This window comes from Phaenicophaeus curvirostris, chromosome 1 (genome assembly GCF_032191515.1).
Source record: "Phaenicophaeus curvirostris isolate KB17595 chromosome 1, BPBGC_Pcur_1.0, whole genome shotgun sequence".
Lineage (NCBI taxonomy): Eukaryota > Metazoa > Chordata > Aves > Cuculiformes > Cuculidae > Phaenicophaeus > Phaenicophaeus curvirostris.
In genome coordinates, this window is record NC_091392.1 from 73,994,256 (window position 1) to 74,022,177 (window position 27,922).

The 27,922-nt window shown below is 45.4% G+C and overlaps 2 protein-coding genes across 3 annotated transcripts; both read right to left on the reverse strand.

Annotated features, from left to right (window-relative positions):
• Positions 1-546: 546 nt before the first annotated feature.
• LOC138723667 (lactosylceramide 4-alpha-galactosyltransferase-like) lies at positions 547-24,646 on the reverse strand. Of its 2 annotated transcripts, XM_069862980.1 has the most exons (3): positions 24,558-24,646; positions 3,692-3,802; positions 547-2,167 (listed from the first exon to the last, which is right to left on the reverse strand). In XM_069862980.1, the coding sequence occupies exon 3, from the start codon at positions 2,111-2,113 to the stop codon at positions 1,049-1,051; it is 1,065 nt and encodes a 354-aa protein (XP_069719081.1). In that variant the 5' UTR covers positions 2,114-2,167; positions 3,692-3,802; positions 24,558-24,646; the 3' UTR covers positions 547-1,048. The 2 variants fall into 2 exon arrangements, with proteins under 2 accessions (XP_069719081.1, XP_069719090.1); XM_069862989.1 differs by lacking the exon at positions 3,692-3,802 and having other exon boundaries at positions 24,558-24,633.
• Positions 7,251-24,633, reverse strand: LOC138723690 (lactosylceramide 4-alpha-galactosyltransferase-like). Its single transcript, XM_069863028.1, has 2 exons — positions 24,558-24,633; positions 7,251-11,145 (listed from the first exon to the last, which is right to left on the reverse strand). The coding sequence occupies exon 2, from the start codon at positions 11,098-11,100 to the stop codon at positions 10,006-10,008; it is 1,095 nt and encodes a 364-aa protein (XP_069719129.1). The 5' UTR covers positions 11,101-11,145; positions 24,558-24,633; the 3' UTR covers positions 7,251-10,005.
• Positions 24,647-27,922: the final 3,276 nt, after the last annotated feature.

Here is a 27,922-nt window from a genome sequence, read left to right on the forward strand (position 1 = left end):
CGGTTTTCTTGAACCCATTGTCAACTTTACCTCACCTAACTCTGAAAGTCCATGCTACAGGCACCTGTGTTCCCATTACAGGCAGTGATGCCAGCAGTCATTTATCTGCTTGTGTAATCTGCATTAAGGTTAGATGAATTATCCATTGACTAGATCCCCAGTGACAGTAATATGATGTCACTGGAGACCCTGCTTCTAGACCTGGACCTGGTCACGGGTCCTTCTGCTGCTGTTCTTCCACAATGTATTCAATACTGCAATGAAAAGTAGATAATGCTTTTCCTTACCGCAGCAATGCAGAAACAGGCAAATACAGCAACCATTGGAGAGGGTGACAAGGATTGGTTAGATATGCACATCCTACAAGAATTTATTCAACAAAGCAAGAATCTTTACTCACAGTAGTAAAAGAACTGCTTTTGGCTATTTCTTTTCCCAAAGAGGCCAAGCAAACTCAGCCTGTTGCTGTGGAATGTAAAACAGTAGACAAGAAAAAAAAAATCATTTGAAATCAAGTAACTTAGGAAAACAACTAAAACTTCACACTGAGTTGAGCAGGGATTTAACATGTTTTCCAATTCTTAAAGCAATTTTCATGTACTCCCGTGTATGAAATCAGCCGTAAGAATCTTTACCGCACAGAGAATTAAGCTCCTCTAAACCTTGTCCTGTAACACTGGCTGGCATTTATTTACACACCTAGAGGTGACACAGACAGTAAGCCAAGGGTTCCTACAGCTGTTGACGCTACATGAGAGGCTTTTCAGGCCTGATACAATTGAGAGAACAGCAACAGAGGAGCAACCGAAAGGTGCCTGTCAGTTCACCCTTCCCTGCAGCAACAAGGGCTACTGGAGAACACCAAGAGAGTCCAAACTCAAGTCTGGTCTATATCTGGAGCACGTTGCATCTGAGGCAGATATCGGAAGTGGTACAAAAGCTGTCACACAGAATACCCGCTCCATGGAAGCTGAAAAGCACTGCCTTGCCTTCAGGTTGTGGAACTTCCCTGGAGCCAAGGGCCAACAGGTCACATTACAGGCCTTAACTACTCTTCAGAGTCCTTCTTCATTTTCTCATATGTGGACGGACAGGACTGAGAATACAGCTGAGCCAGCAAAGCCTGGGATTTGATCTCTAGCTTTCTCCCATAGCTCAGTTTGTTCCATACATGCACTGCGTAAGTGTTCTTAAGGAGCTTATGGAGCTCTGAGGAGCTGATTGCTTCAAATAACTTATTCCAGTCCTGCCAGCAAATAGGATAAAAGGCCTCTGGAGAAAGAGCATGCACCCCTTTGCAGCTCATATTTTGCTGGATATTACTTATGGAGCACCATTTCTTGAAGACACGCGTTAGGAGGTGTGGGCCCTGGTGCGCCCAGGTCCAGCCATCGTAGTTCTCTACAAAGTCCTGCATGCAAAGCTCTATAAACTTATGTTTGGGTTTAAAGGACAGAAAGGCCCCGTTTAGTACATCCTGAGACTGCAACCCGAGGGCGTTGGTGAGGTTCTTCAAGTTCTTAAGCACAATGAAGTCTGTGTCCAAGTAGATGCCACCAAATTTCCACATGATCGCAATTCTGGAGGCATCGGACAGGACAGGGAAGAAATAAGGTTCCTTCCGGTGCTCAGACTGCGAGTACCACTTTGCAAGAGGTGTCTCTGAGAAAAGCTTTGCCAAGTCCAGGGGCTGGAATTCCACATTGGGGAAGCAGCTTAGCAATGAGAAGCCCCAGTGGTCGGGTAACGAGGTGTTTCCATTTGCTAAGCCTTTCATAAGCACCACAACCCTTGTCCCCGGATGTGTCTGAGCCGCTGACTCCACAGAGCACGTGAACAGGTAACTTGGGTTAGTTTGCTCTGAGGTCTCCACAAAAAACACGTTCCCTGGAGGAGGAGGGGTCCCAGCAGCCATGGGCAGGGGAAGGTGAGGCAATAGCTGTTTACACCTTTGTTGTGTAAGCACACTGTAGAGCTGGCCCTCGGCATCTTCCCCTGGTCTCCAGTAGAACATGACAGAAGCAAAAAACACAAATGAAATGATGAGGATAAACAGAGCCCCAAGCCTGTGGCTCAGCAGCGTTGTGGTCAGTTTTGGCACGCAGCTGGACATCCTGGGTAGCCTCACTCCTGTTGAAGCCTGCTCTCCCAAGACAACTGTCGTGATCTGAAGGGGAGGAAAGAACAAAAAGACACTGACCAGCAAGGTAGGAGACCACGAGCTTCAGGACAATGCCACAGCAGGACAGAACTCTCCTTCCTTCACCTCAGTCATGGCAGCATGCTTAAATTGGGCCTTTTAGTCATTTTTGAAACAGTCTCCTGGCTTTTCTGTATTGTCACAGGGCCTTCAGGTCCCACATCAGAAACTGTGTCCCATCTTTGGATCCCTCCCTTTCAAAAACTAAACAAGGACATTTATCTCCTTTCTGTATATCACATACCAAAACTGATCGTTCTTTCTGCCCATGCATCCTGTCCATGTAAGCTGTGCTTCCCACTTGCAAGGATATACAGCATTTGACTCACAAATGGCAGACATTCGTGGTGGTGCACAACAAACTGAGAACAGACTCTGAGACCTTGTCTATCATCTTCTAGAATTTCAGGTCATTCTGGACACGAGACATATGCAAAAAACCCTGAGACAAGGAAATAGGAATGCTTCTCATGAATACTCCTGGAGCTCCGCCAGCAAACATCATGCAGAACGGCTGCCTTGATGAGAGTTCTTTTCTCCTGATACATAACCTGTCCTTCCCCAAAACCAAACACAATACTAAAGCCTCAGTGCTTTCATCCATTCCTAAGTATCCTAGGTTGTTGTTGTTGAATGGTTGGACTCAATGATCCGGTGGGTCTCTTCCAACCTGGTTATTCTATGATGCTGTAATTCTATGACAGTGGGAGAGGAATTGATACAAGGCAACTTTGGAGGCAGATGCCGACAACAGGACAAGAAATGCCCAAGAAAAGAGAGTTTCAAGGCTGCTTCTCAACCCTGCTTCCTGCCTTACTGCTTTCTTTCTGCTTTTCTGTATTGTCACAGGGCCTTCAGGTCACTGCACAACAGAGGGGGAAACACCTAGGAGGATTGTGGCATTTCCCCAAGTCCACCTGCAAATTCAAATCCCGATCCTCCAGGAAACAGCAAAAGCTTTAATCATTAGATGTAAATAAAACAAACAGACTTGAAACAACACAGAGAACTCAGTGGGTGTGATCCCTTTTGTCTTTAACCCCTGGTTATTGTTACTGGGTCACATACTAAACTCTCTGTGTAGCCAGAAAATGACTTGGCAGCCGCACTCAAGAGATTTCCAAATGCAACAGCATGGAACCACCTCTCTCCACTGGGCACTGGGACTCTGAATACAGAGAAGAAGCAGCTGATACACAAATCATCAGCTCTGGACTCCCAGAACATTTTCTTCTCTTGCAGAGAAGTACCAGCATGTGCTCGGTGTGTTACAGGCAGCAAAAATCCACTCGCTTTTTACGTATCTGTTTCCCCCTCCCTTCACACCGCAGCCTGTTGAATACTGTAAATCAATTTTAGCTTGGTAAATTAGCGAAAAGAAAGCAGGGAGAGGCTTGAAGGGACAGAGCTCTTTCTTCTTCCACGTAACAAACACAGGAAAACTGGCTCTTCACCCTCATCCCACTCAAAGAAACAACAAATACTACTCACCTCTCTCTGCTTTCAAGACACCACAGAAGTCACTGCTCAGCCGGACCAGATTTTCAAGAGGTGAGTGTCTCTGAGAGGAACTGTATCTCTAGGGTCTGGCACTTCCTTTTCCTGAATATAAACGGTGAAACATGGAGTCTAGATACATGGATATAACATGCAAATCAGGGAGGACGTGATGTCATATGTTCAGCTAATACATTGGCTTAAATAAAGGTCACGCAGCTGATAGGTCATGGGGCTCCGCTGTGAAAAAAACTTCCTAATTGAAAGTAGTCAGGATGAACAAAAAACCACAAACAAAAGAAGAAGGAAACTGAAACGCCATTATCGCTACACTTTAAGCTTTACACTGCAGCAGGAAACCAGTTGCTGTTCTTATTTCTACTTCTTTGCTAAGAGTTCCTAGTGCTCATGATGCCTGGGTGGCTGCCATAAGAACTGAGTTGAGAGTTTCATAGAGCTACCTCCTCCCACTCCAAGACTTTGGTTCTGAATGCTCCTTTGCACACACACTCTTTTAACCAAATAATTTACTCATCCGTTTGGCAATACTCCCTCTTAGACAGGATACTCCATTGAATGGCTTTGCCAAATTCAGGCGTCCCTCATTTTATGATAAGAGTTCCCCCTTGTCCCTCAATGGATGCTGACCTTCCCTCACAGAAGACACATGGACGCATTCATAAATCACCACCTTTATCCATACAGCCACTAAGTTTAGGGTTTAGTGCAGCTTCTACTCACTTGCCTGCAACAAATACCAGGCCTATCACTCTGTAGCTTCCCAAATTTCTCACTCATCCCCATATCCTTCCAAGCACTGCAGCACCACGGGCAGACTTGTAAGATGCCAATGCTGGGAAAGCTCTTTGGAAAGCACCTATTCCCAGCCCCTTCACCACTGGAGCTCTCCAGGCCTCAGTTCACGTTGCATCCAGTCACAGAATCACAGGAGGGCTGAGGTTGGAAGGCACTTCTGGAGATAGGTTGTCCAACTCCCCTGCTGAGGGCAGAATCACCTAGACTACGTTGCTCAGGACCGTGTCCCCTTGAATTTTGACCATGTCTGAGAACAGAAACTCAATAACAACGCTGGGAAATCTGTTCCAGTGTTTCACCACCATTTCTTTCATTGTAGTTTCCTGTATTTCAGTTTGTGCCCATTGTGTTTCATCCTGTCACTAGATTTTCTTCATTTTCCCACCCATCTTTCACTGGGTATTTATACTCAACAAGGCACTCCCTGAGCCTGCTCTTCTCCAAGAGAAGTGATCAGAGCTCTCTCAGCCCCTTTTTGTAGGGCACATGCTGCAGTCTGCTTCTTTGCTATACTGGTCCCAGTGTTTTCATGTCCCACTTTAACTGAGGAGTTCAGAACTGGACACAGCACTCCACATTTGTCTCACCTGTGCTGAGTATGGGGGAAGTATTGCTTCCCTTGACCTTGCAGCTAATGTTCTACATAACGCAGTCCAACAAACTGTTGACCTCCTGTGCCAACAAAGGCACATTCCTGGCTCCTGACCAACTTCTTGTTCAGAGGTACATACTGTTGTCCCTCACCAGCTGCATGTCTCTTTGTTGAAGTTCTTGAGATTCCTGTTGGCTGTTTTCTGCAGCTTGTTGAGGTCACTCTTAGAGGTAGCTCAACCACCTTCTCTATCAACCACTCCTCCCTGTTTTACATAATCTGCAAACTCATTGAGGTTGCACTCTAACGCATCATCATCAGAGTCATTAATAAAGACATTCAACAGTACTGGTGCCAGCATAGATCCCTGGAGTGCACCACTAGTTAATGCCCTCCACCTGGACTTTGTGTCACTCATCACAATCCTTCAAGTCCAGAAGTTAAGCCAGTTTTTGATCCACCTCACAGTGTTTATAGAGTACATATTTAATCAGTAGGTTTACAAGGCTGTTACGGAGAACATGTCAAAAGCCTTAACTGAAGTCGCAATAAACAATATCTAATGTTCCTTCTCTGTCCACTAAGCTGGTTCTTTTATCATAGAAAGCTATCAGTTTGGCCCTTTGTAAATCCATGCCAGCTACTCCAAATCACTTTCTTGTCCTCAATATTGTTTTTCAAACAGTGTTTTCTATAACCTTACCGTTTTTTCATATTTAACTTGCCAGACATTATGCACTACCTAATTTTCCCCCTGGTATAGATTCCACTTTGTGAAGACTACTTTGTTACTTCTTCTACCCCTACCAACTACTGCAGAACCACAGCAGCTGCTATTAGGCTCTATCTTCATACACAAATTTAAAGGTCAACATCTCAGCTTGAGCTGTAACATCAGGATGCAGCATCAAGACCAGAGTGCCAAGTGTTCACAGATGGTACGTCCAAACAGAGTATGTGGAGAGCTTTGTTTTTCCTCTTCTTTCCTGCTGAGGACAAACCAGCCCTAGGCAGACCTCAGCTCCCAACATATGTTAGATTAAGCCAGGTAACTGCACTTTCCCCAAGAAGGTGCTTTTAACCTACTTTGCACCACAGCCTCCGTGGACTACACATTTTTGGAGGAGGGAGAGGAAACAGGGAGGAGGAGAAGAAGGGGAAAAAGGCCCTGCAGAGCATTGCTACCTACTGCACATCCTAGATCATCCCAACACAAGAGTTCCTGCCATAGGAGAGCTCTCAGCCAGCACAGAGAAAACAATCATCATTCAGTTTCTTCCCAGGAGACTGAGTTCAGACTACCCTACTGACCCTTTCTTAATCTGTTTCTGTTGCAGTGTTCAATTCCATCTCCAAGCCCCACCCCTGGTTTCCCCTTGATATACTGCACACCTGTGTACCAGCTAGCCTTTGTGATCTCTAGGATAAAGGAGACAAGGCAAGAAAACCTAGTGCCTTCGCATCACTCCCCATCATCCTTGACTGCATACCAGCAGTGAAGAAAGCATAGGCAACTATTTTGCAACTCAAGGGAAAACTGTTCCCTGGTTCTTAACAGGAAGAGTCACAATAAAGTTCTGCACGCCAGACCTCACCAATCCTTTCACAGCCTCTCAAAATGCTCCCCTGAATGCCAGGGTCTTTAGACCAGGCTCTGAAAGGCAGGTGGGAAAATGAATGACTCCAGTACAAGCTTTCCACTTTCAGGTCTACAAGAGCACAGACACTCTCCCTACTAAGGGAGGTTTCACCCCATCACCAAGGGAAAAAGTAACACAATTTCTCATGGAGTTTCCTATTCCATAATATCCACGCTTTTAAAATAAGTCTAGAATGCCTTCTTCCAAACAGACTGCAGGTCATGAATGACAGGGTGATGCCTGGTTGAATTAGGAATCCGTACCACACACTGTGCTTTTTTCTGTTATCCCTCTGCTCAAATCAACATGTAGTCATGGTCCGCAGAGCCTTATTTCCACATGTGCTTATGCTCGCAACTTGTCTCGTGTTCATTCCAAACTCCTAATTTTAGTGAGTCACTTCAGGACACAACTTTAAAATACTTTTTGGCAAAACAACAACAGATTGCTCAGACCTACCACCAACACCTCGCAGAACAAAATGAAACATCCTGACAGAAAGAAGTAATGGTAAAAAATGTATTTATTTTTCTTTCACAAGACAAAGTGAAAAAGGCCAAAGGCTGCTTTGGTTTGATTCACAACTTATCAAACCTTGGAACATTGACTTTATCAAGAAAACAAACACACAAACAAACAAAACCAACAACAAGAATATTACACTTATCCAAAAAGGCACTTCCTTAGAATAGGCAGTGGTACATCAAACCAGATGTTTATTGCAGTGGGTCCCAAACTCTCTCATAATCAGTTCATGTTATTGCCACAGTAGAGTCCCCTGTCATGCCTTTATGATCACCCACACCATTTTACCATCTCTGGTAAGGGTTCCTACCTCACTAAGATTTAGCCCGAAGGGCCCAAAACAGAAGGAACCAGTAGAAGGAGAAACTATGCCTCTCTCACAACACAGTAGACCAGGGCTGACAATTTTGCAGTTGCTTATAAAGAAAGCAGTGAAAAAAACCCACAGTAGTGACAGTGAGAACAGGGAGTGAAAACAGTATCCATTTATACCACTTAGTGTGGTGAGGAATGCTAATACAGTCAGGAACTAGATGATCATAGAATCACAAAATCACGGTTTCAGTCGGAAAAGACCTTTAAGATCATCGAGTCCCCCTTCCGACCCAAACCAATCTATGATTCTATGAAAATCTGCTATTTCCCCACAAAGTCTTTATTCCTAAAGATCTTCAGTGTTGGGAAAGCTGCAGACATTCAAAATCCTGAAAGTCTCCTGGATCTACCACAAAGGTGGGCAGAACAAAGGGGCAGCACTAAATACATACACACGTGGTGCCAGCACTGGAGGGGTGTTTCCAGCACCTTCTTCATGCTCGAGTAGCTACTTGCGCACAGACCTCACACCCTGCCCAACTTGCAGGCAGGTAGCTTTCAATCTAAGTAGCACTGGCATCCAATCAACATTGGACACCTCAGCATTAAAAAAATGAAACAAAAGGTAAGCACCCTCCTTAAGCTCCCATGGTCATGTTGCCCATGAGGGACACGGAATGGTTCTGTAAAAGCGATGGGCAATTTCTCTCATTTTTATCAACAAAGAAGAGATAAATAAATCTGAGACAGAGAAATGCTGCATGCGCAGCCTTTTATGTTTTTTGCCTTGGCTTAATCGAGCAAACCTCACATTGCTTATGCTTGACCCGGGAAACAGAAAAGACCTCAGACAACTGCACATCTAGAAATCATTTGAGTCACATTCAGAGGATTTGCATGAAGCACAGTGTGAAAGAGCTGTTGCTTTAGGGGCAGGTCATGTTGAAGACCTGACTGGCTCACGGTCATCAAAGGGGCCACTAGACCACCCCATTGCTGTTCCTAGGTGTAAGAAGAGGAGGCAGAAAAGATTTTTACAGTGAGATGATAATCTCTTAGTTGTGTAGGAGAGGGCATGGCCAAAGTTTTGTTCATCTGCATTAACCTTATCATAGTGCTAAGCTCATGTGCCTCAGTGATCCCCTTTAGAGTATGGTGGGAACCAGATGTAATGAAGCCAATGGTCTCAACCTTATTCTTGTTTCTCACTGCTCTTTCTCCATTATTTTCCAACAAGCACAGTATCAACACATCCTTTTGGCCATCAAGGCATGGGACAAGATTTCTCCCACAGTTTGTCCACCAAACTTGCCTCTGTGTTGGGAACCCTCAAAGGCACAGCAGCACCTTGTGAGAGATATGTTAACTTTCTCCACTGTAATTCAGGAAGATGCTCAGGGAGAAGAGTAAATCTTTCCACTGCCCTCTTTAAGACCTCCCAGGAGAGATCTATACTCCTGGACAGTGAATTGCAGGAGTACTGCAGAGTACTTGAAGAGGTCCACCATAAATGACTGATAGATGGACTTAAGTTTAGACAATACAGGTTCCCTACCATGCTGTCTGCAATCTTGGAAATACTTGGAAATATCATGTCTTTCCTTTAGGATCTATCCAAGTGCTGAAAGTTCTGGTGCAAGGAATGTTTGGTCACAGAGACAAACTCTGTGTAAAAGATAATTCAGCTCTTCCTCCAATTTAAGGTGTGATTTGGATGAACTCTCTTGCTCATTGCAGTAAAATAAAACATCACTGCGCAAGAACTCCTTCTAAATGATGAGCTAGTCTCAGACCCTTATGTGCTAATTCACACCAAATTTCCACGTCTTTAAATCTATGGCATTGAACAGAGACTGCAACATCCTGCTCCCTGCTCAAAACAGACATGAGAAAGTCTCCTCCACTAAGGGCTTCAGAAGAGAAGGGAATGGGTTCAGCTCTTTTTTTCTCTATTTTCCCCTAAATTTTTCTCAGGGCAACTCCTCTGGCATATCTGGAGTTCCTGTTCTTTGCTCTTCCATCCTTTTGTTGCTTTGAGGACAGCACTTCAGAAGTCCTGAGAATCAGGTGATGAGGTATGCATTTCTACAAAGGCCTCTTCCAGGTTTACAGCCATAGGAAGAGGACTTACTCCTCTGAAAGGCCAATGGAGGCTGCCACAAGTGGCCCAGCTCTTGCTCTCCTCCTGAGATTTCTCTACTTGACCAAACAGAGCAGAAGAAAGTTCCTGCAGAGGAACAAAATATAGCTGGTAGGCAGTTAAAGTCAAGACAAAGAGCTGCACAGACATCAGCTGAAGCTATAGGATCCACCTATAGTCTACAAATGGCTTTTATCTTCAACTCCCATCACCGCACTTCCAAAGAAGGTTCATTTGTGATGGAACAGCTGGAGAGTTGTAGGCTCCCAGGCAACATCTCTTAACTGACCCATAAGTCACTGTCATTCAAAGTCCTTATGATGTCATATGTGGCAGGGCAGAAGCGAGAATGGAGTTGAGCCAGCAAGGCCTGGGATGTGAACTTCAGCCTTTTCCCTTGGCTCTTCTTATTCCATACATGCACTGCATAGGTGTTATTAAAGAGGTGGTGAAGCTCTGAGGAGCTGATCACTTCAAAGTATTTCTTCCAGTCCTGCCATCGAATGGGATAAAAAGCCTCTCGGGGCAGAGCACTCACTCCTTTGCAGCTCATACTGCTCCGAAGACTCCTGATAGAGCACCATTTCTTGAAGACACGTGTTAGGAGCTGTGGGCCCTGGTGCCCCCAGATCCAGCTGTTATAGTTCTCCACAAAATCCTGCATGCAAAGCTCTATAAACTTATGTTTGGGTTTAAAGGACAGAAAGGCCCCATTCAGTACATACTTGGACTGGGTACCAAGCACATTGGTGAGGTTCTTCAAGTTCTTAAGCACAATGAAGTCTGTGTCCAAGTAGATGCCACCAAATTTCCACATGATCGCAATTCTGCAGGCATCAGACAGGATGGGTAAGAAATAAGGTTCCCAGCGCTGCTGAGCCTGCAAATACCACTTTGCCAGAGGTGTTCCAGAAAAAAGCTCTGGCAAGTTCAGGGGCTGGAATTCCACATTGGGGAAGCAGCTCAGCAATGAGAAGCCCCAGTGGTTGGGTAATGAGGTGTTACTATTCGCTAAGCCTTTCATGAGCACCACAACCCTTGTCTCTGGGTGTGTCCGAGCCGCTGACTCCACAGAGCACGTGAACAGGTAACTTGGGTTAATTCGCTCCGAGGTCTCCACGAAAAACACGTTCCCTGGAGAAGGAGGGGGCTCACCAGCAATGGCATTGGGAGGAGACAGCACAGAATGAGGACAGTGGATTTCAACAGGCAACCTGTAGAACTGGCCCCTGCCCTTAGGGTCCTCCGTGATTCTCCAGTATAACTTGATGGAGACAAAGGACATAAACTTAAAGGCGAGGATAAATAGAACCCTCAGCTTGTGGCTCAGTACCACCCTGGTCAGTTTTAGCAGGCAGCTGGGCATCCTAAGCATTGTCGCTCCCTTCAGAACCTGCTCTCCCAAGATAATCGTTGTGATCTGAAGGGGAGGAAAGAAGAAAAAGACATTGACAAGGAAGGCAACAGACCACGAACCTCAGGACAGTACTATAGCAGAGTCGCGTGCTGAACTCTCCTTCATGCAGGAATGCTTTAATTATGCTTTTAGGTCATCTTTAGAGAAGCATCCTGGCTTCTCCATGCTGCCATAGCACCCACAGGGCCCAATCAGAAACCACAGCCCATGTTCAGGTTGTCAGGCTATGTGACAAAGCTCATCTCTCACCCACAAAAAGCTCAGAGTGACAACGTCAAAAAGGGGAGTCCAAATATACTCTGCCAGGCTCCTTCCAGACCCATCACAAGGGCCATCAGCCCATCATAAGCCCGGCTGCTCAAACCCAGAGGAGCACAGGAGCACAATGGCAGGCAGAATCCCAGATCAAGGACTCTGGAGGAACCAGAAACTTGTCTGGGCTCCTCCCAGGGCTGTCCCAGTGTGCAGGCATAAAACCCATTGCCACAGTCAACAGAAGCAGCTCTCCATCCAGATCACCCTTCAGACTAAGGGAGTCACTGCCTAGGGGTGAGACATATTATGGGGTGCAGGGAAAGAACAGCTTAGAATTGCATAGGACTGAGCCCCGCTGGGCTGAGTCTAATGGCATGAGGTTTAACAAGGCCAAATGCCGGGTCCTGCACTTGGGGCACAACAACCCTGTGCAGTGCTACAGACTAGGAGAAGTCTGTCTAGAAAGCTGCCTGGACAAGAGGGACCTGGGGGTGTTGGTTGACAGCCGACTGAACATGAGCCAGCAGTGTGCCCAGGTGGCCAAGAAGGCCAATGGCATCTTGGCTTGGATCAGAAACAGTGTGACCAGCAGGTCCAGGGAGGTTATTCTCCCTCTGTACTCAGCACTGGTGAGACCGCTCCTCGAATACTGTGTTCAGTTCTGGGCCCCTCACCACAAGAAGGATGTTGAGGCTCTGGAGCAAGTCCAGATAAGAGCAAGAAAGCTGGTGAAGGGGCTGGAGAACAGACCTTATGAGGAACAGCTGAGAGAGCTGGGGTTGTTTAGCCTGGAGAAGAGGAGGCTGAGGGGAGACCTCATTGCTCTCTATAACTACCTGAAAGGAAGTTGTAGAGAGGAGGGTGCTGGCCTCTTCTCCCAAGAGACAGGGGACAGGACAAGAGGGAATGGCCTCAAGCTCCGCCAGGGGAGGTTCAGGCTGGACATTAGGAAAAATATTTTTCACGGAAAGGGTCATTGGGCACTGGAACAGGCTGCCCAGGGAGGTGGTTGAGCCACCTTCCCTGGAGGTGTTTAAGGGATGGGTGGACAAGGTGCTGAGGGGCATGGTTTAGTGTTTGATAGGAATGGTTGGACTCGATGATCTGGTGGGTCTCTTCCAACCTGGTTATTCTATGATTCTATGATACTATGAAATATTTTAAAAAGGAACCAAAGGTGGGGCAAGGGAGGGGTTTAGGCGATTTTGGGAGGAACAAGAGGGGAAAAATAGAGGTGTAAGGAGACAAAAAGGGCCATATGCAGGTAAATAGCTCGCTGGTCAGGACACTTGTCTGGCCATGATCTGCACCTGATCAGCGTAGTCTCTCTTATCTTCCTATTCTGACTCTTTTCCCTGAGTGAGGGCTTTCCAATCTGTGTACATGTGTACATTATCAGGGTGTGAATGCAGCAACTGCGGTTAGACTGCAGGTAGGCCCATGCGTCTGTAGTGCCAGCAACAGAGTGAGTGTGGGTGTGCAAATGTGCAATGGGCTTGCAAAGCTCAATTGGACCAGCCTGAGTATGCAAGGTGGCCTGGGAGCCAGGAGTGGGTCTCTAGGGGCCAGCTCTGGATGTGAGAGCAGATGTGTGTCTCTGAGTGACAGCACAAGGGGATCAGCTATGGGACACGGAAAGTCCTAGCCAGCTGTGAGTGTATGTTAGACAGTTTGTACCAGCAACTGGAGTAGGGCTTACAAGTCCAAATGCCAGCAACGAGGGAGACTGGCTTCCAGGGGCAGCTCCCTGGGTGAATGTCTGATCCCAGCTGTTGGAGGGATCCACCTTCTACATACGCCTATGTGTATTCTCATTTGTGCCTTTCCATCCTGTCCAGCCAGAGAGAGGAGCAAGATGAGGCTGTTGGTACTGTCTACATAAATACATACATACATACAAACAAATGTAGTGTATAGGTGTCAGCTGAATGTATCTTTGGCTTCACTACTGCCTGAACACAGAGCAGCAGCAGTTTCACCCCTCTCAGGCAGTGAATCTGGGACGATATACTGTCCTATAGCAAAAATTACTCCTCTTCAAAAACAAAATATGATCAAACCTCTACTTTTGTTTATCATAAACCAAGACTGACTAATAATCTGGACACCTGACAGTGGGACAGCTTCTGATGCTGTTTCATTTCCCCAAAGGGGAACCACCTTGCTAGCCTTCCCCAAAACTAAGAAATCATCTAAAACCCCAGCGTTATTATCTGTTCCTGTCAAGAGGTCTCAGCTCCCAGAATCACAGAATGGTACTTATTTCCCTTCCTTGATAACCACCCTGTGTCCCATATTTGCGACAAAGCTCCACAACATAGTAGCGTTCACTATGTTCCTTCACACAGCACCTCTGTTCTTGACCATGCTCTTAACTTTATGTTTAAGCCTCTAGATGTTAAGTACTTTTTTTCGCTGAAAAAAAGATTTTCCCCTTCTTTCACCATTTTAAAACCACACTTTGGAAAAGAGAATCAAACATTGAGACTGTTAAGCCTCCAGTGCGGCAGCCATCTTGAAAAGACACTCTCCTCTTTTCCCGTTTCTTCTACCCACAGAGCCAAACCTTCTCTAGCAGAATGCTCCAGTGTAAGGGAACACCCATATACCTTTCTGCCAGGCAGTCGAGCTGGGACACATCAGTGCTATTTCTACTTTTAGAAGCCTAGTGTGACTGTCCAGACCTGCCCCCAGGGTTGGAAGTCCAAAGGGCAGGTTTAACCATAAAAAGATATGTTGAAGCTGATGGAAGAGCATAAAAGTATATTTCTGAGTTTATCTCCCAGAAAGTCCAAGAGTTTACAACTGGAAAAGCATTAGCCCTGTATACCAACTGCAGTATACAGAAGATCTCACAGAATTAGGTGAGAATTTGTCCAATCAGCTAACAAAACCAGCTGAACTTGCTTGAGAAACAAACAAAAACCCAACAAAAAGCAAAACAACAAAAAAAACCCAACCAAACAAACAACAAACAAAATAAAAAGCAAGCTGCATGGCCTAGAGGTTTAAAATCAACCTGTACATCATTTTACACCTGAGGAGGAGTTTTCTGTTAAAGATTTTACAGGAAAACCACTGGGAGAACAGTGGGATGGACCATACCAAGTATTGTTAAAAGCCTTCGCAGCAATCAAGATGAAAGAACTTGGATCAAGTGAAGAAATCACCTACCAGCCAGTGGACAAGAGAACGCTTAAAACCTTCAAAAATTAAGGCTAACTAAAGTGAACTGTAAAGATGAAAAATTGTTAATATTATTATTAATGTGTCCGTTAGGAGAAGCCTTATTTTCCCATAAGTTGGATGCCTCTATAAACATTTGGGAAAAACTTGCTTGTATAATATACAATAGTACGGCCTTTTGTTTAAATGCTGTTTTTTCAGTACAACATATATTTATTCCATGTATTTTGGGAATCCCCACAAGTGTTCAAACCTTTGGAACTATACACGGTTGTCAAAACTGTCATATAAAGCTGAAACTATGCTGGCTTCCTTTTAACATCAGGAGTAGCCGTGCCCATGAATTGTAATACTTCAAAGAGATTTATTTGTAGGTATGCAAGGAGCCTCAATTATGTCCCGAGCCTTGGAGGCCTCAAATCTTGAAACTAGACAAATTCAGCATCAGTTTTAGAAAATAAAGCTGCAATTGATTATCTGTTATTAAGACACCATAAAGGATGCTCTGATTTTGAGGGCATGAGTTGTTCCAATTCAACCAATCAATCTCAGACTGTAGGAACTTCTATAAAAAATTAGTATGGCCTTCTTAACTCCATACAAGAGTGGGAGGGTATAGAATTTTCTTATTTAAATTCCTAGCTCATCAACTTGCCCTGGTTGAAACAATCTTTTCTCAATGTTGTAGCATTGGGACTATCAGTTTTGTTAACCCGTATAGTGTTTCAATGTGCATTTTGGTGTTGTCAGTGAACAGTAGAAGGTTATTAGACATGGAAAAGAAATCAGATCAGACACACAGTAGAATCAGGAAAATATTTTAAGAGAACTTTAAACAATAAGACCTCTGGTGACTCTTTTGCAAAAGCCTTGAAAAAGAGGGGATTGAAATGGTGATCTGTAAATGGTGGGATGGAACATCAACTATAACGCGTTAGAAACAAGATAACCACTAAGATAACTATAACCATCCTTATCTTCTTGTGCTCAGAGTCATTGAGATTGACCACTCAGATATGGCCACACCTTAAGGACTCTGAGCTGATCTGATTTCATTCCCCCTGGATATGCAATGAGGTTCCAGGAATAAGGTATACTTGTCATTTTGGGGAAATATATGAATTTGAAAACAATTCTGTGTATAAATTTTCTGTGAAATCACTGCTCAGCAGAAGCACTCTGAGGACAAATCCCGAGTCTATTCCAGCACTGAATAAAAGTGTACCTGCCTTAATGGTTAAATTAAACTGTTAAGCTTAAGTTTCTCTGTTTCAGTGGGCCCCTGCAATGCAATCTAACCAAAGGGCATTGTCATCCATGTGCCTTCCCCAAAGCCTGCATAGTTAAAGCGGACCCAGGCTCTTAATAAAAAAAAAGTGAGGTTTCACAAGGAATATACTCTTTACAGAAAAAAAAATAATATTAAATTGTCCGAAAGATGCAAAACGTTTTAGGGTCTTCTCTCCTTGAATTTGTGTTTCCTTTGTGGCAAAAGTTTGCATAACTTAAAAGAAATAAAATCCATGCAATTCCATGGTAAAAACAGAAGTTTTGTGAGACAAAATATAAAAGCAAGCTAACATTATGCCTGCTACAGATAGCTATGGGTCAGCTTCATAACAGAAAAGTATTTTCCATTTCAGATCAATCATTCTTCAGTTGAAAAATAGAAAAATCTCCACTGAGATTTTCATCTCTGTTAATTTGAACAAAAGCCATCCTCATGATCCAGTGAGTTTTCAACTCACTCTCAGAAAGACCACTTTGGAGTGTTTTTACTCTACATGTAGACAATGACACATGGTCCAGCTGGCAGCACCGGGCACTGGTGGACCTGGGAATGGCCATATCACAGTGAACTTCCCTTCCCCTCCATATACTTTTCCTTCTTTCAGGCTCCAAGTTGCAGTTGCAAGAAATGGCAAGACCCTGCCATCTCCCCTTCCTCTGTTCTCTCCCTTTTTCCTCTACTGCTCCACTCATGTTTGGAAGGAAGAAGAGCAAGGGAGTGAGATTTTATAACCACATTACACCTGCAGTATGTGGTATAGTACATGGTATACTGCACCAGAAAAGAGTCTGGGGGTGGGTAAAGAGGTAACTACTCCCACAATGAATCTTTTGCAGCCTTAATATAAAGGTTTGCAAATAAAACTGCATCTGTTCTATGGCTTTTGCCCACATAACCTGTTTAAAGATCACCACTGGGAACACCTGCAGGTGGCTGGTGCTGGCCCATCTCTACAAAGCTGTACATGGGAAATGCCAAAGCATCAACACAGCAATACACTGTTATGCCAGTCTCACACATGGAGATGGGAAACTCAACCCAGATTATATCCACGTGGGGTTTGTATTGTTTGGCTATGTCATTGCTACACCGCTTTCCACTCCAGCATAATGAATATACTGCCACAGGAAAAGCATTCTTGATTTCAGGAATTTCACTTAATTTTATTTATTACAAATTAATATACACTTTTAATTACTGATTCAGGGACTCAGGTGGGGGGTAGAGAGAGAGGGAAGATGAACAACTAACAACTAAACAAACACTTTGGGAAACAGCTTTCTTCCTCTTTCCTCAGGTTCATCTTCAGTTCAGCACCCCTCCTCCCCTTTCCTAGTTTCAACTTCCCTTATTTTCACTGTGGGCCACACTTAGTCTGTCTCAATTCTTTCAGTGAAGTAACAGGTGGCACAGGAGGCTATGGGTCAGCACACAACTGTTTCTTTTGGCTACTTCTTGTATCTCACTTTTCTCCCACTGCTCCCACAGTTGCTCAAGGGTACCTCCTCCAGCACAGAATGCTTCCTTTTAAGAGAGCATCTCCAGCCAAGTACCCAATAACAACCCCTTCCACATGTCTCCACATTTGCCTCCCTCTGCTTCAGACATGTCTCTTCACATATCTCCTCACATCTCCTCTAGCATATCCTCTTCTATCTACTTACATCTCTTCCTGTGTCTTCTCACATCTTTGCTTTCATGTCTCTTTTTATTTGTCCTCACACATGTGCTTTTGGGCCTCCTGCCCCATTTCACCTTTTCCTGTGACTCCTCATGTCTCTTCTTTTGCATTCTCACATGTGCCCTTCTGTGTCTCCTCATGTGCCTCTTCCCATGTCTCCTTTCTGTGACTCCTGCCCCCAGCAACCACCACCCTTTCTTAAATGAACACAGGCAGAAGCATTTTGTGCTGATCAGTTGTAGTTTCGGTGTGTGATGGGCTGTTTTTATCTGTTTTGGAGCTGGCTGAAACCAGCACAAGGCAGCTGATGGCCCCTTACCACACATGACATGTGGAATCAAGACTCTATAACTCATAATGTTATAAAGTAGGTATGTTTATTCAGCGCTGAGACGCACGGGAGAATTACTTCTCCAAAACAACATGCGTGCCCATTGTGGCAACTTGTCTTGACTTTATACAGTGAACTGTTACATATTCCAAAAATGCCTATACATATTCATAACCTTTCCCCACTTCTTATTATAATGAGTTTGAGAAGAGTTGTCTTCTTGTTTGTGCCTGTGCAATGTCTTCTCAGGGATGAAGTCGATTGTCCTAACTTCCTTAAACTTCAAGCTGTGCGCGTGTTCTCTAGATCCTTGCCATCCTTATCAGTGTTGCTTTCCACTCTTATCACAGGCCCAGATTACTTGTCCTGCTTATCAGAAATCTTCTAGCAACAGATCCCCTTCCTACATAAAGGCTTATAGAAATATGTTGCTTTAGCTAAACAGCTGTCATCCTGCGTATTCCTTAAGTGTGAGCGGCTTCAATTCCACTATTCTTTAAGTGTCAGTTGCTTCGGCTAAATTATTACTATTTTGTTTACCCTTAAGTGTCAGTCCTTTCTTTGTGTTTATCTCAAGCTGCTAAACAATGGTTATCCTGTTCATCAATGGTTAATTCACCTAGCCCCGTATCACACAGGCCACCCCTGCAAGCTTCCAGCTCCCAAAACCCTGCTGGTTACACCTAAGACCTTGTAATACTTAAACGCAAAGAAGCCCCCAGCCTTTTTCTTTTCCCCGTAATGGTGAAATTTGGATTTGGATGTTGGATTACCAGCTGGTGATCAGTTCTGCACTACCTAGTGCAAACAAAACTAGTTATACAACACGTTAGGTAGTCAAGGTTAGCAACTTCCTGAACAACTCATCTATTTATTTTCCTTTGTGGTAACATCTGCTTCCAAATGTTCCCTGTACAATTCTTTAAACAAAGAAAATGAGTAACCATGACATGTCCTCATTTACCTACATCTAATGCAAAAGGCTTGACAACGATTTATTGATGGCTTCATGTTCCCGAGAACTCATAACTTGCTTAAACCTGTCAACAGCTTACCCTACATCTGTCTCCTTAGCACATGCCAAATTACCCTACTAGTTAAAGAAAGGGGAGGATGTCTCAGCACTGCCACCCCACCTGTACCTGCTTCAGGAAGCAAGGCTTTGTGTTGCAGCTAAACCAACCCAAGGAGAAATTTTCACCAAAAGGGGGGTTCCCTCAAGTATCTGAGGCAGAAAATTCTGCCTACAAAATAAATATTAAGTATTACTGATCTTTTAGCTTTGACAGAACAGTCTGACTGAAGCACAGTCTGAGAGAAGGTAGTTAAGAGAGCACTGCTGCTCCCTCAACACTTCTCCTTTACAAGCAGTGAGGAGATAGCAATGTCCCAGTTTATTTCTTTTGCAGACACTCAGCAGCTAAGCAGGAGAGAAATACCTCAGGCAGTAAATAGGTGCAGCAAATTACAACAAGCTGTTCCAGCAACAACAGTGAAAGCACCAGGGAAGCCAAAGGCCCCTCCACGGCAGTGCCAACACCTGTAGGGCTACAGGAAAAGCTCCATTTCTCCCTATCATTTCTGCTGAAGTGTTATTTGAAGCTACAAGATGACTAATGGCAATACACCACTGAAATTCCATCTAATAATTTCAGTTGCTGACACAAAACAAGAGGAAATGACCACAAGCACAGAAATAACTGCCACACCAATGCAAACATGCAGCTGCGTTTCCTTAAAATTCACTCATATTTTACTTTAGATGTTCCTTGTCACTAAAAAGCACAGCAATATTAATACGCTCTGAGCAAGGAAATTTCCTGACCCTATCAGAAAGAGATGCAGGGAACAGATCCGTTCATTTCCTGTGATGCACACACCAAGGAAAAAACTTTTTTTTACCTTTAAGCATCTTTAGTATAGTACTTTCTGTGTAGGATAGTGTGCCACATCCCAGCACCAATCACAACATCCACCCCACAAAGCAGCCTTCATGTGCTGCCAGATACTTCCTTCTGTTTCAGCCCCAATGGTTAGTTTACCATGGCTGATGCAATATGCTGTCGGCTCAGCAAGGCACAGAGAATGCCATTCAAGTTTCCACAAAGCAGACAAGGCTGCAGTTCACTGCAGGTGATATAATAAAGTCTAGAGCATTTCTACACAGGTCAGATAAAGTGCTGGTTTTAAATATTTAGTTAAGTATGCTCCCTAACATTGAGTCCAGGATGTTTTCCCAGATTAACACTGCAAAAGATCCGGAGTCTTCTCATTACTGCTTCAAGGAGAAGGTCAATCCATAATTCCGTTCCTCTATGCCAGAAGGTTTTAGCCTTGCTTTTGATTTTCTCAGAAAGTCATGACAAGCTTCTTTGGGGGTGCACCTATAGCTTTTTCTCTAAAAGCTTCTGGAAATATAAGTCACAAGAAAACACACAAAATCTTAAAATCTCAAACTAGCATCAAAGGAGAACAGTCAGGGTAGACTTTTAAGTAGCATTTTGTGCACCAGAATTAAATATATTCAGCTTGAATCTAGATCTAAGGGAATGTAGAATAACCAGTGGGCATAACTCCAAAATAAATTTGGTGTTAAAGCACCCTTAATAATAATAAAAAAAAAAGCTGCTGAAAGTTTACATAAATCAGTTCCTAGTTACTGTTATTTCAGAGACGCTAAAGATACGTTTTTCCTTCCTTTCAAACACAATGGAAAATTACAGCCTGAAAAGCTTCATCAAGAACAAATTTGGAAAGACACAGATCTAAAGACTACACACATTGTCAAAGCACGTGTGCCACGTCACACAGTCCAAAGACCATGCACAACACTGCTCTGCATTGACCCCTCTTGTTTTATCCCTTTACTCTTTCAAGTTCAGCAGGTTTGTCAAGAATAGTAAATAGGAAGTGATGCTCTGAATTGCTAGCGTGTGCTGTGGAGAGGGAGTTATGGCCAAGAGTGGTCTTTAGAAATACTTGGAACAGGGCAGTCTGCAGCAGAAAATTGGACAAAGGACTTGTGCTTGAAGCCGTGCTTTTTGGTTCTGCCCTCACTGTATGGAAGCAGGTGCAAGTCAGTTTGTGTGAACCCCTTCAAAAGATCAGTGCCTATGGGGGACGCATGGTGGCCTTTTCAAAGGGTACACCACCTGACGGGTGGTTATGAACCAGAGGTCATTTAATGAGCACCCCAAGCACTGAGCAGCTTATGCTAAATGAAATAAAGGCATCTTACCATAAGGCCTCACAGCTTTTGCACCAGAATTAAAGCTAACTTTGCAGAAGAAGCAGCTACGGTAAATGACACACTGTCTTCAAGGTTTCTCTTTGCAACAATAGAGAGTTGTTCTGCCTTATACTCCTCTCATTTCTCACGGGAAGCTTTCCTTGGTAGCCCTTGACTTGTCACTTTGTAGTTTATCAATTTGTAGACTGAAATGCTCACATAGCTGTTTCTCATGGGAAAATATAATAATGCATTGTAATTAATGATTATTTGTCAAATTGTCAAATCAGCTTGCAAAACAATGGCTTGCTTCAGCTAAGTAAGGTATAAAATGTGTTATGAACTTTGATTAAATGGCTTCACAAAGATCATATTGATTACTGTGTGTTGTCCCGTTTCTTCTGTCAACCACGTACCATAGTAAACACATTTAAAATACCTTGACTTTTTATTTACACAACCCGAGTCTAAGTTAAAGTTTCTGCTGGTTAAGGCTTCCCTCAGTGCTCACACTATACATATTAAGGATACGTACACTAAGGGATAGTGTGTTTGATTCTGTTCACTTCTGCACGCGTCATAATGTGTTATTTGCACTTAGCTAAAGCACCGCGTATCGGGATCATACACAACCTCCCTGAAGGAGCTCCTTTTAAAATTCAGTGCTACACACACTCCATGTGGTATTCACACAGAGAATTAACTACTGGATCAAAAGCTGAGATTTCTAATACTAAACTGCGCCTGCCTGCTCGGACGAATACAAGGCTGAAGGGGAAGCAGTCACTTCTGACTTGCAGCTTTCCCAGAGCCTTGCAGGGAGCAATGGAGGTGTGAGCAGCACATCTGAAGCGAGGCCACCAAGGTGTGGGCCGTGGGGAGGGAGAGCCCTCTGCTGGATAGCTGCTCCTCAGCCCACACGCCTCACCTGCTAGTGGACACCTGAGGTTACCCAAAAAGCCTCAGGAAGATTCCTTTTCTTCTTAACTTTATACAAGCCTTTAGACTAGTTAATGAAATATAAGATCCTGCATGTCCTTGCAACAATCTCAAATATCTCAAGTATTTCTTAGTGAAGCACAAGTAAAACACTCCAGCTGGTGTCTTCCTGAGATTTCTATGCCTATATCAGGAATAAAGTGATAAGATTCGCTCACATTTGACAAACACAACAGCAAAACATATTGCAAAGCTCCCAGCTGCAGAGTACAGCATCCAGTGATGTGAGAGCTGTAACCTGCCTCTCAGTTCAAAGAAGTCCTGTGGTAATTCAAAGCACATCCCTAATTTTCTTTTTTTGAACCTCCATCCCTCCATCACAGTGAGCTGCAGCCCCTTCAGTTCCTCATCACAGGTGCATCCTTCCCCATGTTGTTCTGCTCCACACCTGCCTCCCCACTCTGCCACAGCCCTTGAGCCCAGCACAGGAGACACTGAGGAGAAGCAGATACATAGCATGGCTTCAGGAATCAGAAATAGCAACAGCAAGCATCACCCAACCCAGAAACCCTGAGCTGTGAGGCAAAGCAGAAGATGGAATTGCTCAGCAGGGGAGAAAGCACTGTATGAGGCAGCCAGGCTGCAGGCACGGAACTGAAATGGAGAAACGTAGGGAGGACTTTTAAGCTGAGGCTCTTGCCCCTGACACTGCCGCCATGCCTATAGCCGGCCCTGTATCCGGCCCTGTAACCCATCGATTCAGACCCTGCCCCCCAGAATAACCCCCCAGAATAACCCCAGAGCTGCCTCGCCGCATGGTTGGGCCTCACGTGGAGCTTCAGGGCTGCCCCACTCAGCTCACAGGGGCTGGCCTGACTCACAGAGGGTCTGTCTGTCCCCCTCATTCCCAGTGCGCTGCTAGGGTAACGCTGTATAGAGTCAGGGTGCTGGGCTCCAGTACGCCAAACTACAGTCCCTGGGGGATGGGGTGGTGACAGGTTTTGTCCTGGTGGGAGCACCAAGCAATGAAACAAGTGCAATGGAGCAAGAAAAGATGCACAGTCAAGACTGTTAAGTCTCTTTCCCCCTAAAACAGTATAGAAGCATCTTACTCGGCACCCTGTCAAAAAAAGTTTCCCAATGCTTTTTCATAGACCTTAGTATTTGAATCATAGAATAACCAGGTTGGAAGAGACCCACCGGATCATCGAGTCCAACCATTCCTATCAAACGCTAAACCATGCCCCTCAGCATCTCGTCCACCCATCCCTTAAACACCTCCAGGGAAGGCGACTCAACCACCTCCCTGGGCAGCCTGTTCCAGTGCCCAATGACCCCTTCTGTGAAAATTTTTTTCCTAATGTTCAGCCTGAACCTCCCCTGGTGGAGCTTGAGGCCATTCCCTCTCGTCCTGTCCCCTGTCATGTGGGAGAAGAGGCCAGCACTCTCCCCTCCACAACCTCCTTTCAGGTAGTTGTAGAGAGCAATGAGGTCTCCCCTCAGCCTCCTCTTCTCCAGGCTAAACAACCCCAGCTCTCTCAGCCGCTCCTCATAAGGCCTGTTCTCCAGCCCCTTCACCAGCTTTGTTGCTCTTCTCTGGACTAGCTCCAGAGCCTCAACATCCTTCTTGTAGTGAGGGGCCCAGAACTGAACACACAAAAAAAATAAACAATGGCAGACTGCCATCCAGTGGGAAGGAAAACTTGGGGCATAGCTACTAGCTGCTAACTGAACTACAAACCTAAAACTAACTGATAGCACGCAGACTGCTATTCACCCAACATCGCACCCTCCAGCCCTCAAGGATTTCTGCCATTTTTGTGTTTTCAAATGTCTCATGCAAACCAGAGAAGGGCCTTCACACCTGTCTCCCTAGCCAGTGCTTCCTGAGCATCTTGAGCCTGTGCCTCAAGATGCTACTGAAATCGCTACAAGAACCAAAAAAGGGGAATTTGAGTTCCGTAAGATTTGCTACTCTGACTTCCGCAGCAAAAAACACCATGAATCATGGTGCAAAACTACGGAGCTCAGCAGAAGCTAAAGATGGTTTCTTCAGGGTGAAGAAACTTCCACTCTATTCTGAACAACCTCTCCTGTATTGGGAAACAACACCATAGTTCAACCAGGATAGTTCATCCTTAGCCAAAGCTTCTAAACTTGCCTTCTTTCAGAAGCTTTACTAGTTTTAGGTTCCTGCAGTTACAAGGGTTACGTATGATCTTATGCCCCTCTCGTAGGAGCCTTCCAGCTCCCTTCCCCGCGGTTCTAGGTCCCCCCGCACCTTCCCCAGCGCCGCAGAGACCCTCATGGAGCCGCGTAGGGATCGGGAAGCGGCTCCCTTCACAAACCTCACCCCGAACGCCTCGGCCCACCGGGATGGACCCCCCGCCCCGTCCCCGCGAGCCCCGGCCGGGCACCGAGCCGGCTTCAGCCCACGGGGACGAGAGGCGCTCCTGGAAACCCTCCCCTTGGGAAGAATTAAAAAACCCCAAAACAAACGCACCTTTCCCGGGGCGGCGAGGGAGGACGAATCCACGCCGTCCCCGCTGACCGGAGACCCGCGTCCCGCTCGCTCCGGGGCCGCCGAGCGCCGTTCCCTCCCGCCGCCCCGGGCATCCCCGGCGGCGCCCGCCCCCCCCGGGCCCGCCTCCCATCGCCCCCCCGGATCCGCCCCGCCGGGAGCCGGGGCCGGGGGCTGCGGGGCGGGGGGCATCGCCCCGGCCGGGCCGGGGGCGGCGAGGCCTCTGCCACCTGCAGGGTAGCGGGTTCGGGTTGGGTTTGGTTGGGTTTGCGGTTTTCGTTGGGTTTGTTTGTTTGTTTGCTTGTTTGTTTTAACCCGTACTATGCCATGTTAAACTGCTGTAAGCCTTTTTTTTCCTTTTTTTTTCTTTTTTCTTTTTTCTTTTTTTGTTCTTTTTAACTCGTCCTCGCCCTCTCCTCACTTCTCACCTCCAGGAATTTCTCCTCTACACCCCACGGCCGGTGGGAGCATGTTATCCGATCCACGCTTTTTAGAATCATAGAATCACCAGGTTGGAAGAGACCCACCGGATCTTCGAGTCCAACCATTCCTATCAAACACTAAACCATGCCCCTCAGCACCTCGTCCACCCGTGCCTTAAACACGTCCAGGGAAGGGGACTCAACCACCTCCCTGGGCAGCCTGTTCCAGTGCCCAATGACCCTTTCTGTGAAAACTTTTTTCCTAATGTTTAGCCTGAATCTCCCCTGGTGGAGCTTGAGGCCATTCCCTCTTGTCCTGTCCCCTGTCACTTGGGAGAAGAGGCCAGCCCCCTCCTCTCTACAACCTCCTTACAGGTAGTTATAGAGAGCAATGAGGTCTCCCCTCAGCCTCCTCTTCTTTTCATCCCTTTTTACGTGTTGTCAGGCTGGGTAGATTGAGGGGAGCGCAAGTCACGGTATGTGTCGTGATACTGTAAAAAAAGGTCAAATAAACTCTCTAATACTCGTTTTGGAGTTTCAGAAAGCCAGCATCCTTTATTACTGTCTGATCTCGCATTCTTTACATAGAGAGACTATAACCACATAGAAACAATTACAGAAGAATCATCTGTTCAGTACATATACTTAACACAAGGTGTTATAATTTCTTATTAGAGCGATGTCTAGAAAAAACACTGTTTGAAAAAAAACCAAACTGTGCTATCATAGAATGGTTTGGGTGGGAAGGGACCTTAAAGATCATTCAGTTCCAACCCCCCTGCCATGGGCATGGGCATCCTTACCAGACCAGGCTGCTCAGGGTTCCATCCAACCTGGCCTTGAAGACTTCCAGGGATGGGGCAGCCACATCTTCCCTGGTCAACCTGTGCCAGTGCCTTACCACCTTCATCATGAAGAAATTCTTCCTTATGTCTAGCCTGTATCTTCCTCCTTCCAATTTAAAGCCATTCCCACTCATCCTAGCAGAGGGACATTCTGTCTATAACTTTAAAACATAATGCAGTGACTTAAATGAGACTTAATTGAAGTTAGAAAACTGATTTTACTTTAGCTTAAACCAGAATATTCCACTTTTGCAGTAGTAACTATTTCTTGCCTCAGTCGGTCCTTGGCCAGTGGGGCATCTGGTAGGGTATAAACCGACCCTAACCAGAGACCTTGCAGGCTGGTAAACTATGGACAGAAGAAGGGTCAGGGGTGGGTGGAAGCGAAGATTATTACGAAGCTAATGCAAGCAAACAAAGCTTAGAAACTGAAATTTTTAGTTAAACAACAACAAAAAAAGCAGCTCACGGATGAACCGCTTACAGTTCATAGCGAGTTTCATGTCTACCCTCAGGCAGGAGGAAGTTTCGCTTATTATTCCTGACAAATGATTGCTGAACAAGTACTTAATGGGCATGAATAAAGAAAAGAAATCTGGGCTTTCATTTAGAAAAGCACTTTTGACTGCAAGGCTGTTATGGGGTGGAGTAAATTCTGTGGGAAGATCACCAGAGATTTTGTGAAGCAGGCTAGATAATAATCAGGAATTGTTTCAATGGAGGTAAACCTGCCTGGAGCAAGGGTTGGACACAAGCTCTTTTGAGATATCTTCCAGCCTTGTGTTTTCACAATTCCCAAGAGACAGCATGTTATTTATGTGTTATGAAACAGTGTACCCATGGGGAACATTTCCATGAAACAAATTTTGGCATTTGCTTTAAACAAAAAATGCATTTTCCCCACAATTAAGTAATCTGAAACCGCTCCCTCCTCCTAAATAATGTTAAGCTATTTCTTTTATAAGAACAGGCCTTAGTCAAATTTAAAGTGGATTTCAAGATACTTTTGTCTGTCTCTCCAAGCAGAATTTAAATTAATGAGACAGAGTCACCACTGACAGAAGTCACTCACCCTGCTTGGAGTAAGGGATCAGGCCAGATGACCTCCTGAGATCCGCTCCCACCTCAGTTTTTCCGCATTTCTGAGCTGCACAAGCAGCACCTTCCTCAGCCTGTGGCAATGAGCCCAGGGATGCTATTCCTTACCTGGTCCGTGGGTGAAAGCAGGCATTGTATACAGGGGAAGGTAAGATGGGGTTTGTGAACTTGGGCGCATCCAGGGGCAGCTACATGACAACAGCTGGTAGGGCAAGCACTGTCTGCAGCACCGCCATGCACAGGCACCCTGGGAAACGGTAGCAGCAACAGTAAAGGAGGACCTGAATCCTGGAGACATCTCCAGAAGACTGCCACAGCCAGGACTTGGCTCCCATGGGGTCACTACAGCAGAGATGGTAAAGTCTTAGTCTCTGGAGATGGAAACGTATCTAAAGGTAGGATTTGGATCACGCACATGCCTCTGGGCCATTTTATCTTTAGTTCCTGAACTGTCAGTTTACAGCCCCTGCGCAAACTGCCACTGGTTTGGATTTGCCTTAAAGTGCTTATGTGCAAGTGGCACAGCTGCCCACATGCCGGAAGGAGGCAATGACCTGGTAAGTACCCCAGGGATGCCAGCCCTGCTTACAAATCAGAATCAGAGTACTTGGGATCTCAGGGAGCCAAGACAGGCTGTGGGAGGCAAATGACCCACCCCCAGCCACTGTAAAGAGCACAGCACAATGCAAAGCATCGTCCAAAGCACCTGGCAGAACAAGGGCAGCATTACCTGCAAGCTAATTTCACAGCTGCAAATCACTTCAGTAAACAGTTTTTAAGTGCTTTCAGCCTGGTTTTGATTTGATGAGCCGTTTCCTACCTGGTTGGTCAGTGAGGTGGTTTTTGTTTGAACTGGGACGGGAGAGCTGCTGGAAAGGTTTGCTGTGCTACAGGTGGCTTCATCCTCGTGCCTATTTCAAAATAAGCCAGTGACCTACCAGCCAGAGCTGAGTCCTGCTGCTGCTGAGGTGCTGGTGCTGCA

What these genes read in the sequence shown, in the direction of transcription:
- LOC138723690 (XM_069863028.1), bottom strand. Translation starts at nt 11,100, where the DNA reads ATGCTTAGGATGCCCAGCTGCCTGCTAAAACTGACCAGGGTGGTACTG.
- LOC138723667 (XM_069862980.1), bottom strand. Translation starts at nt 2,113, where the DNA reads ATGTCCAGCTGCGTGCCAAAACTGACCACAACGCTGCTGAGCCACAGG.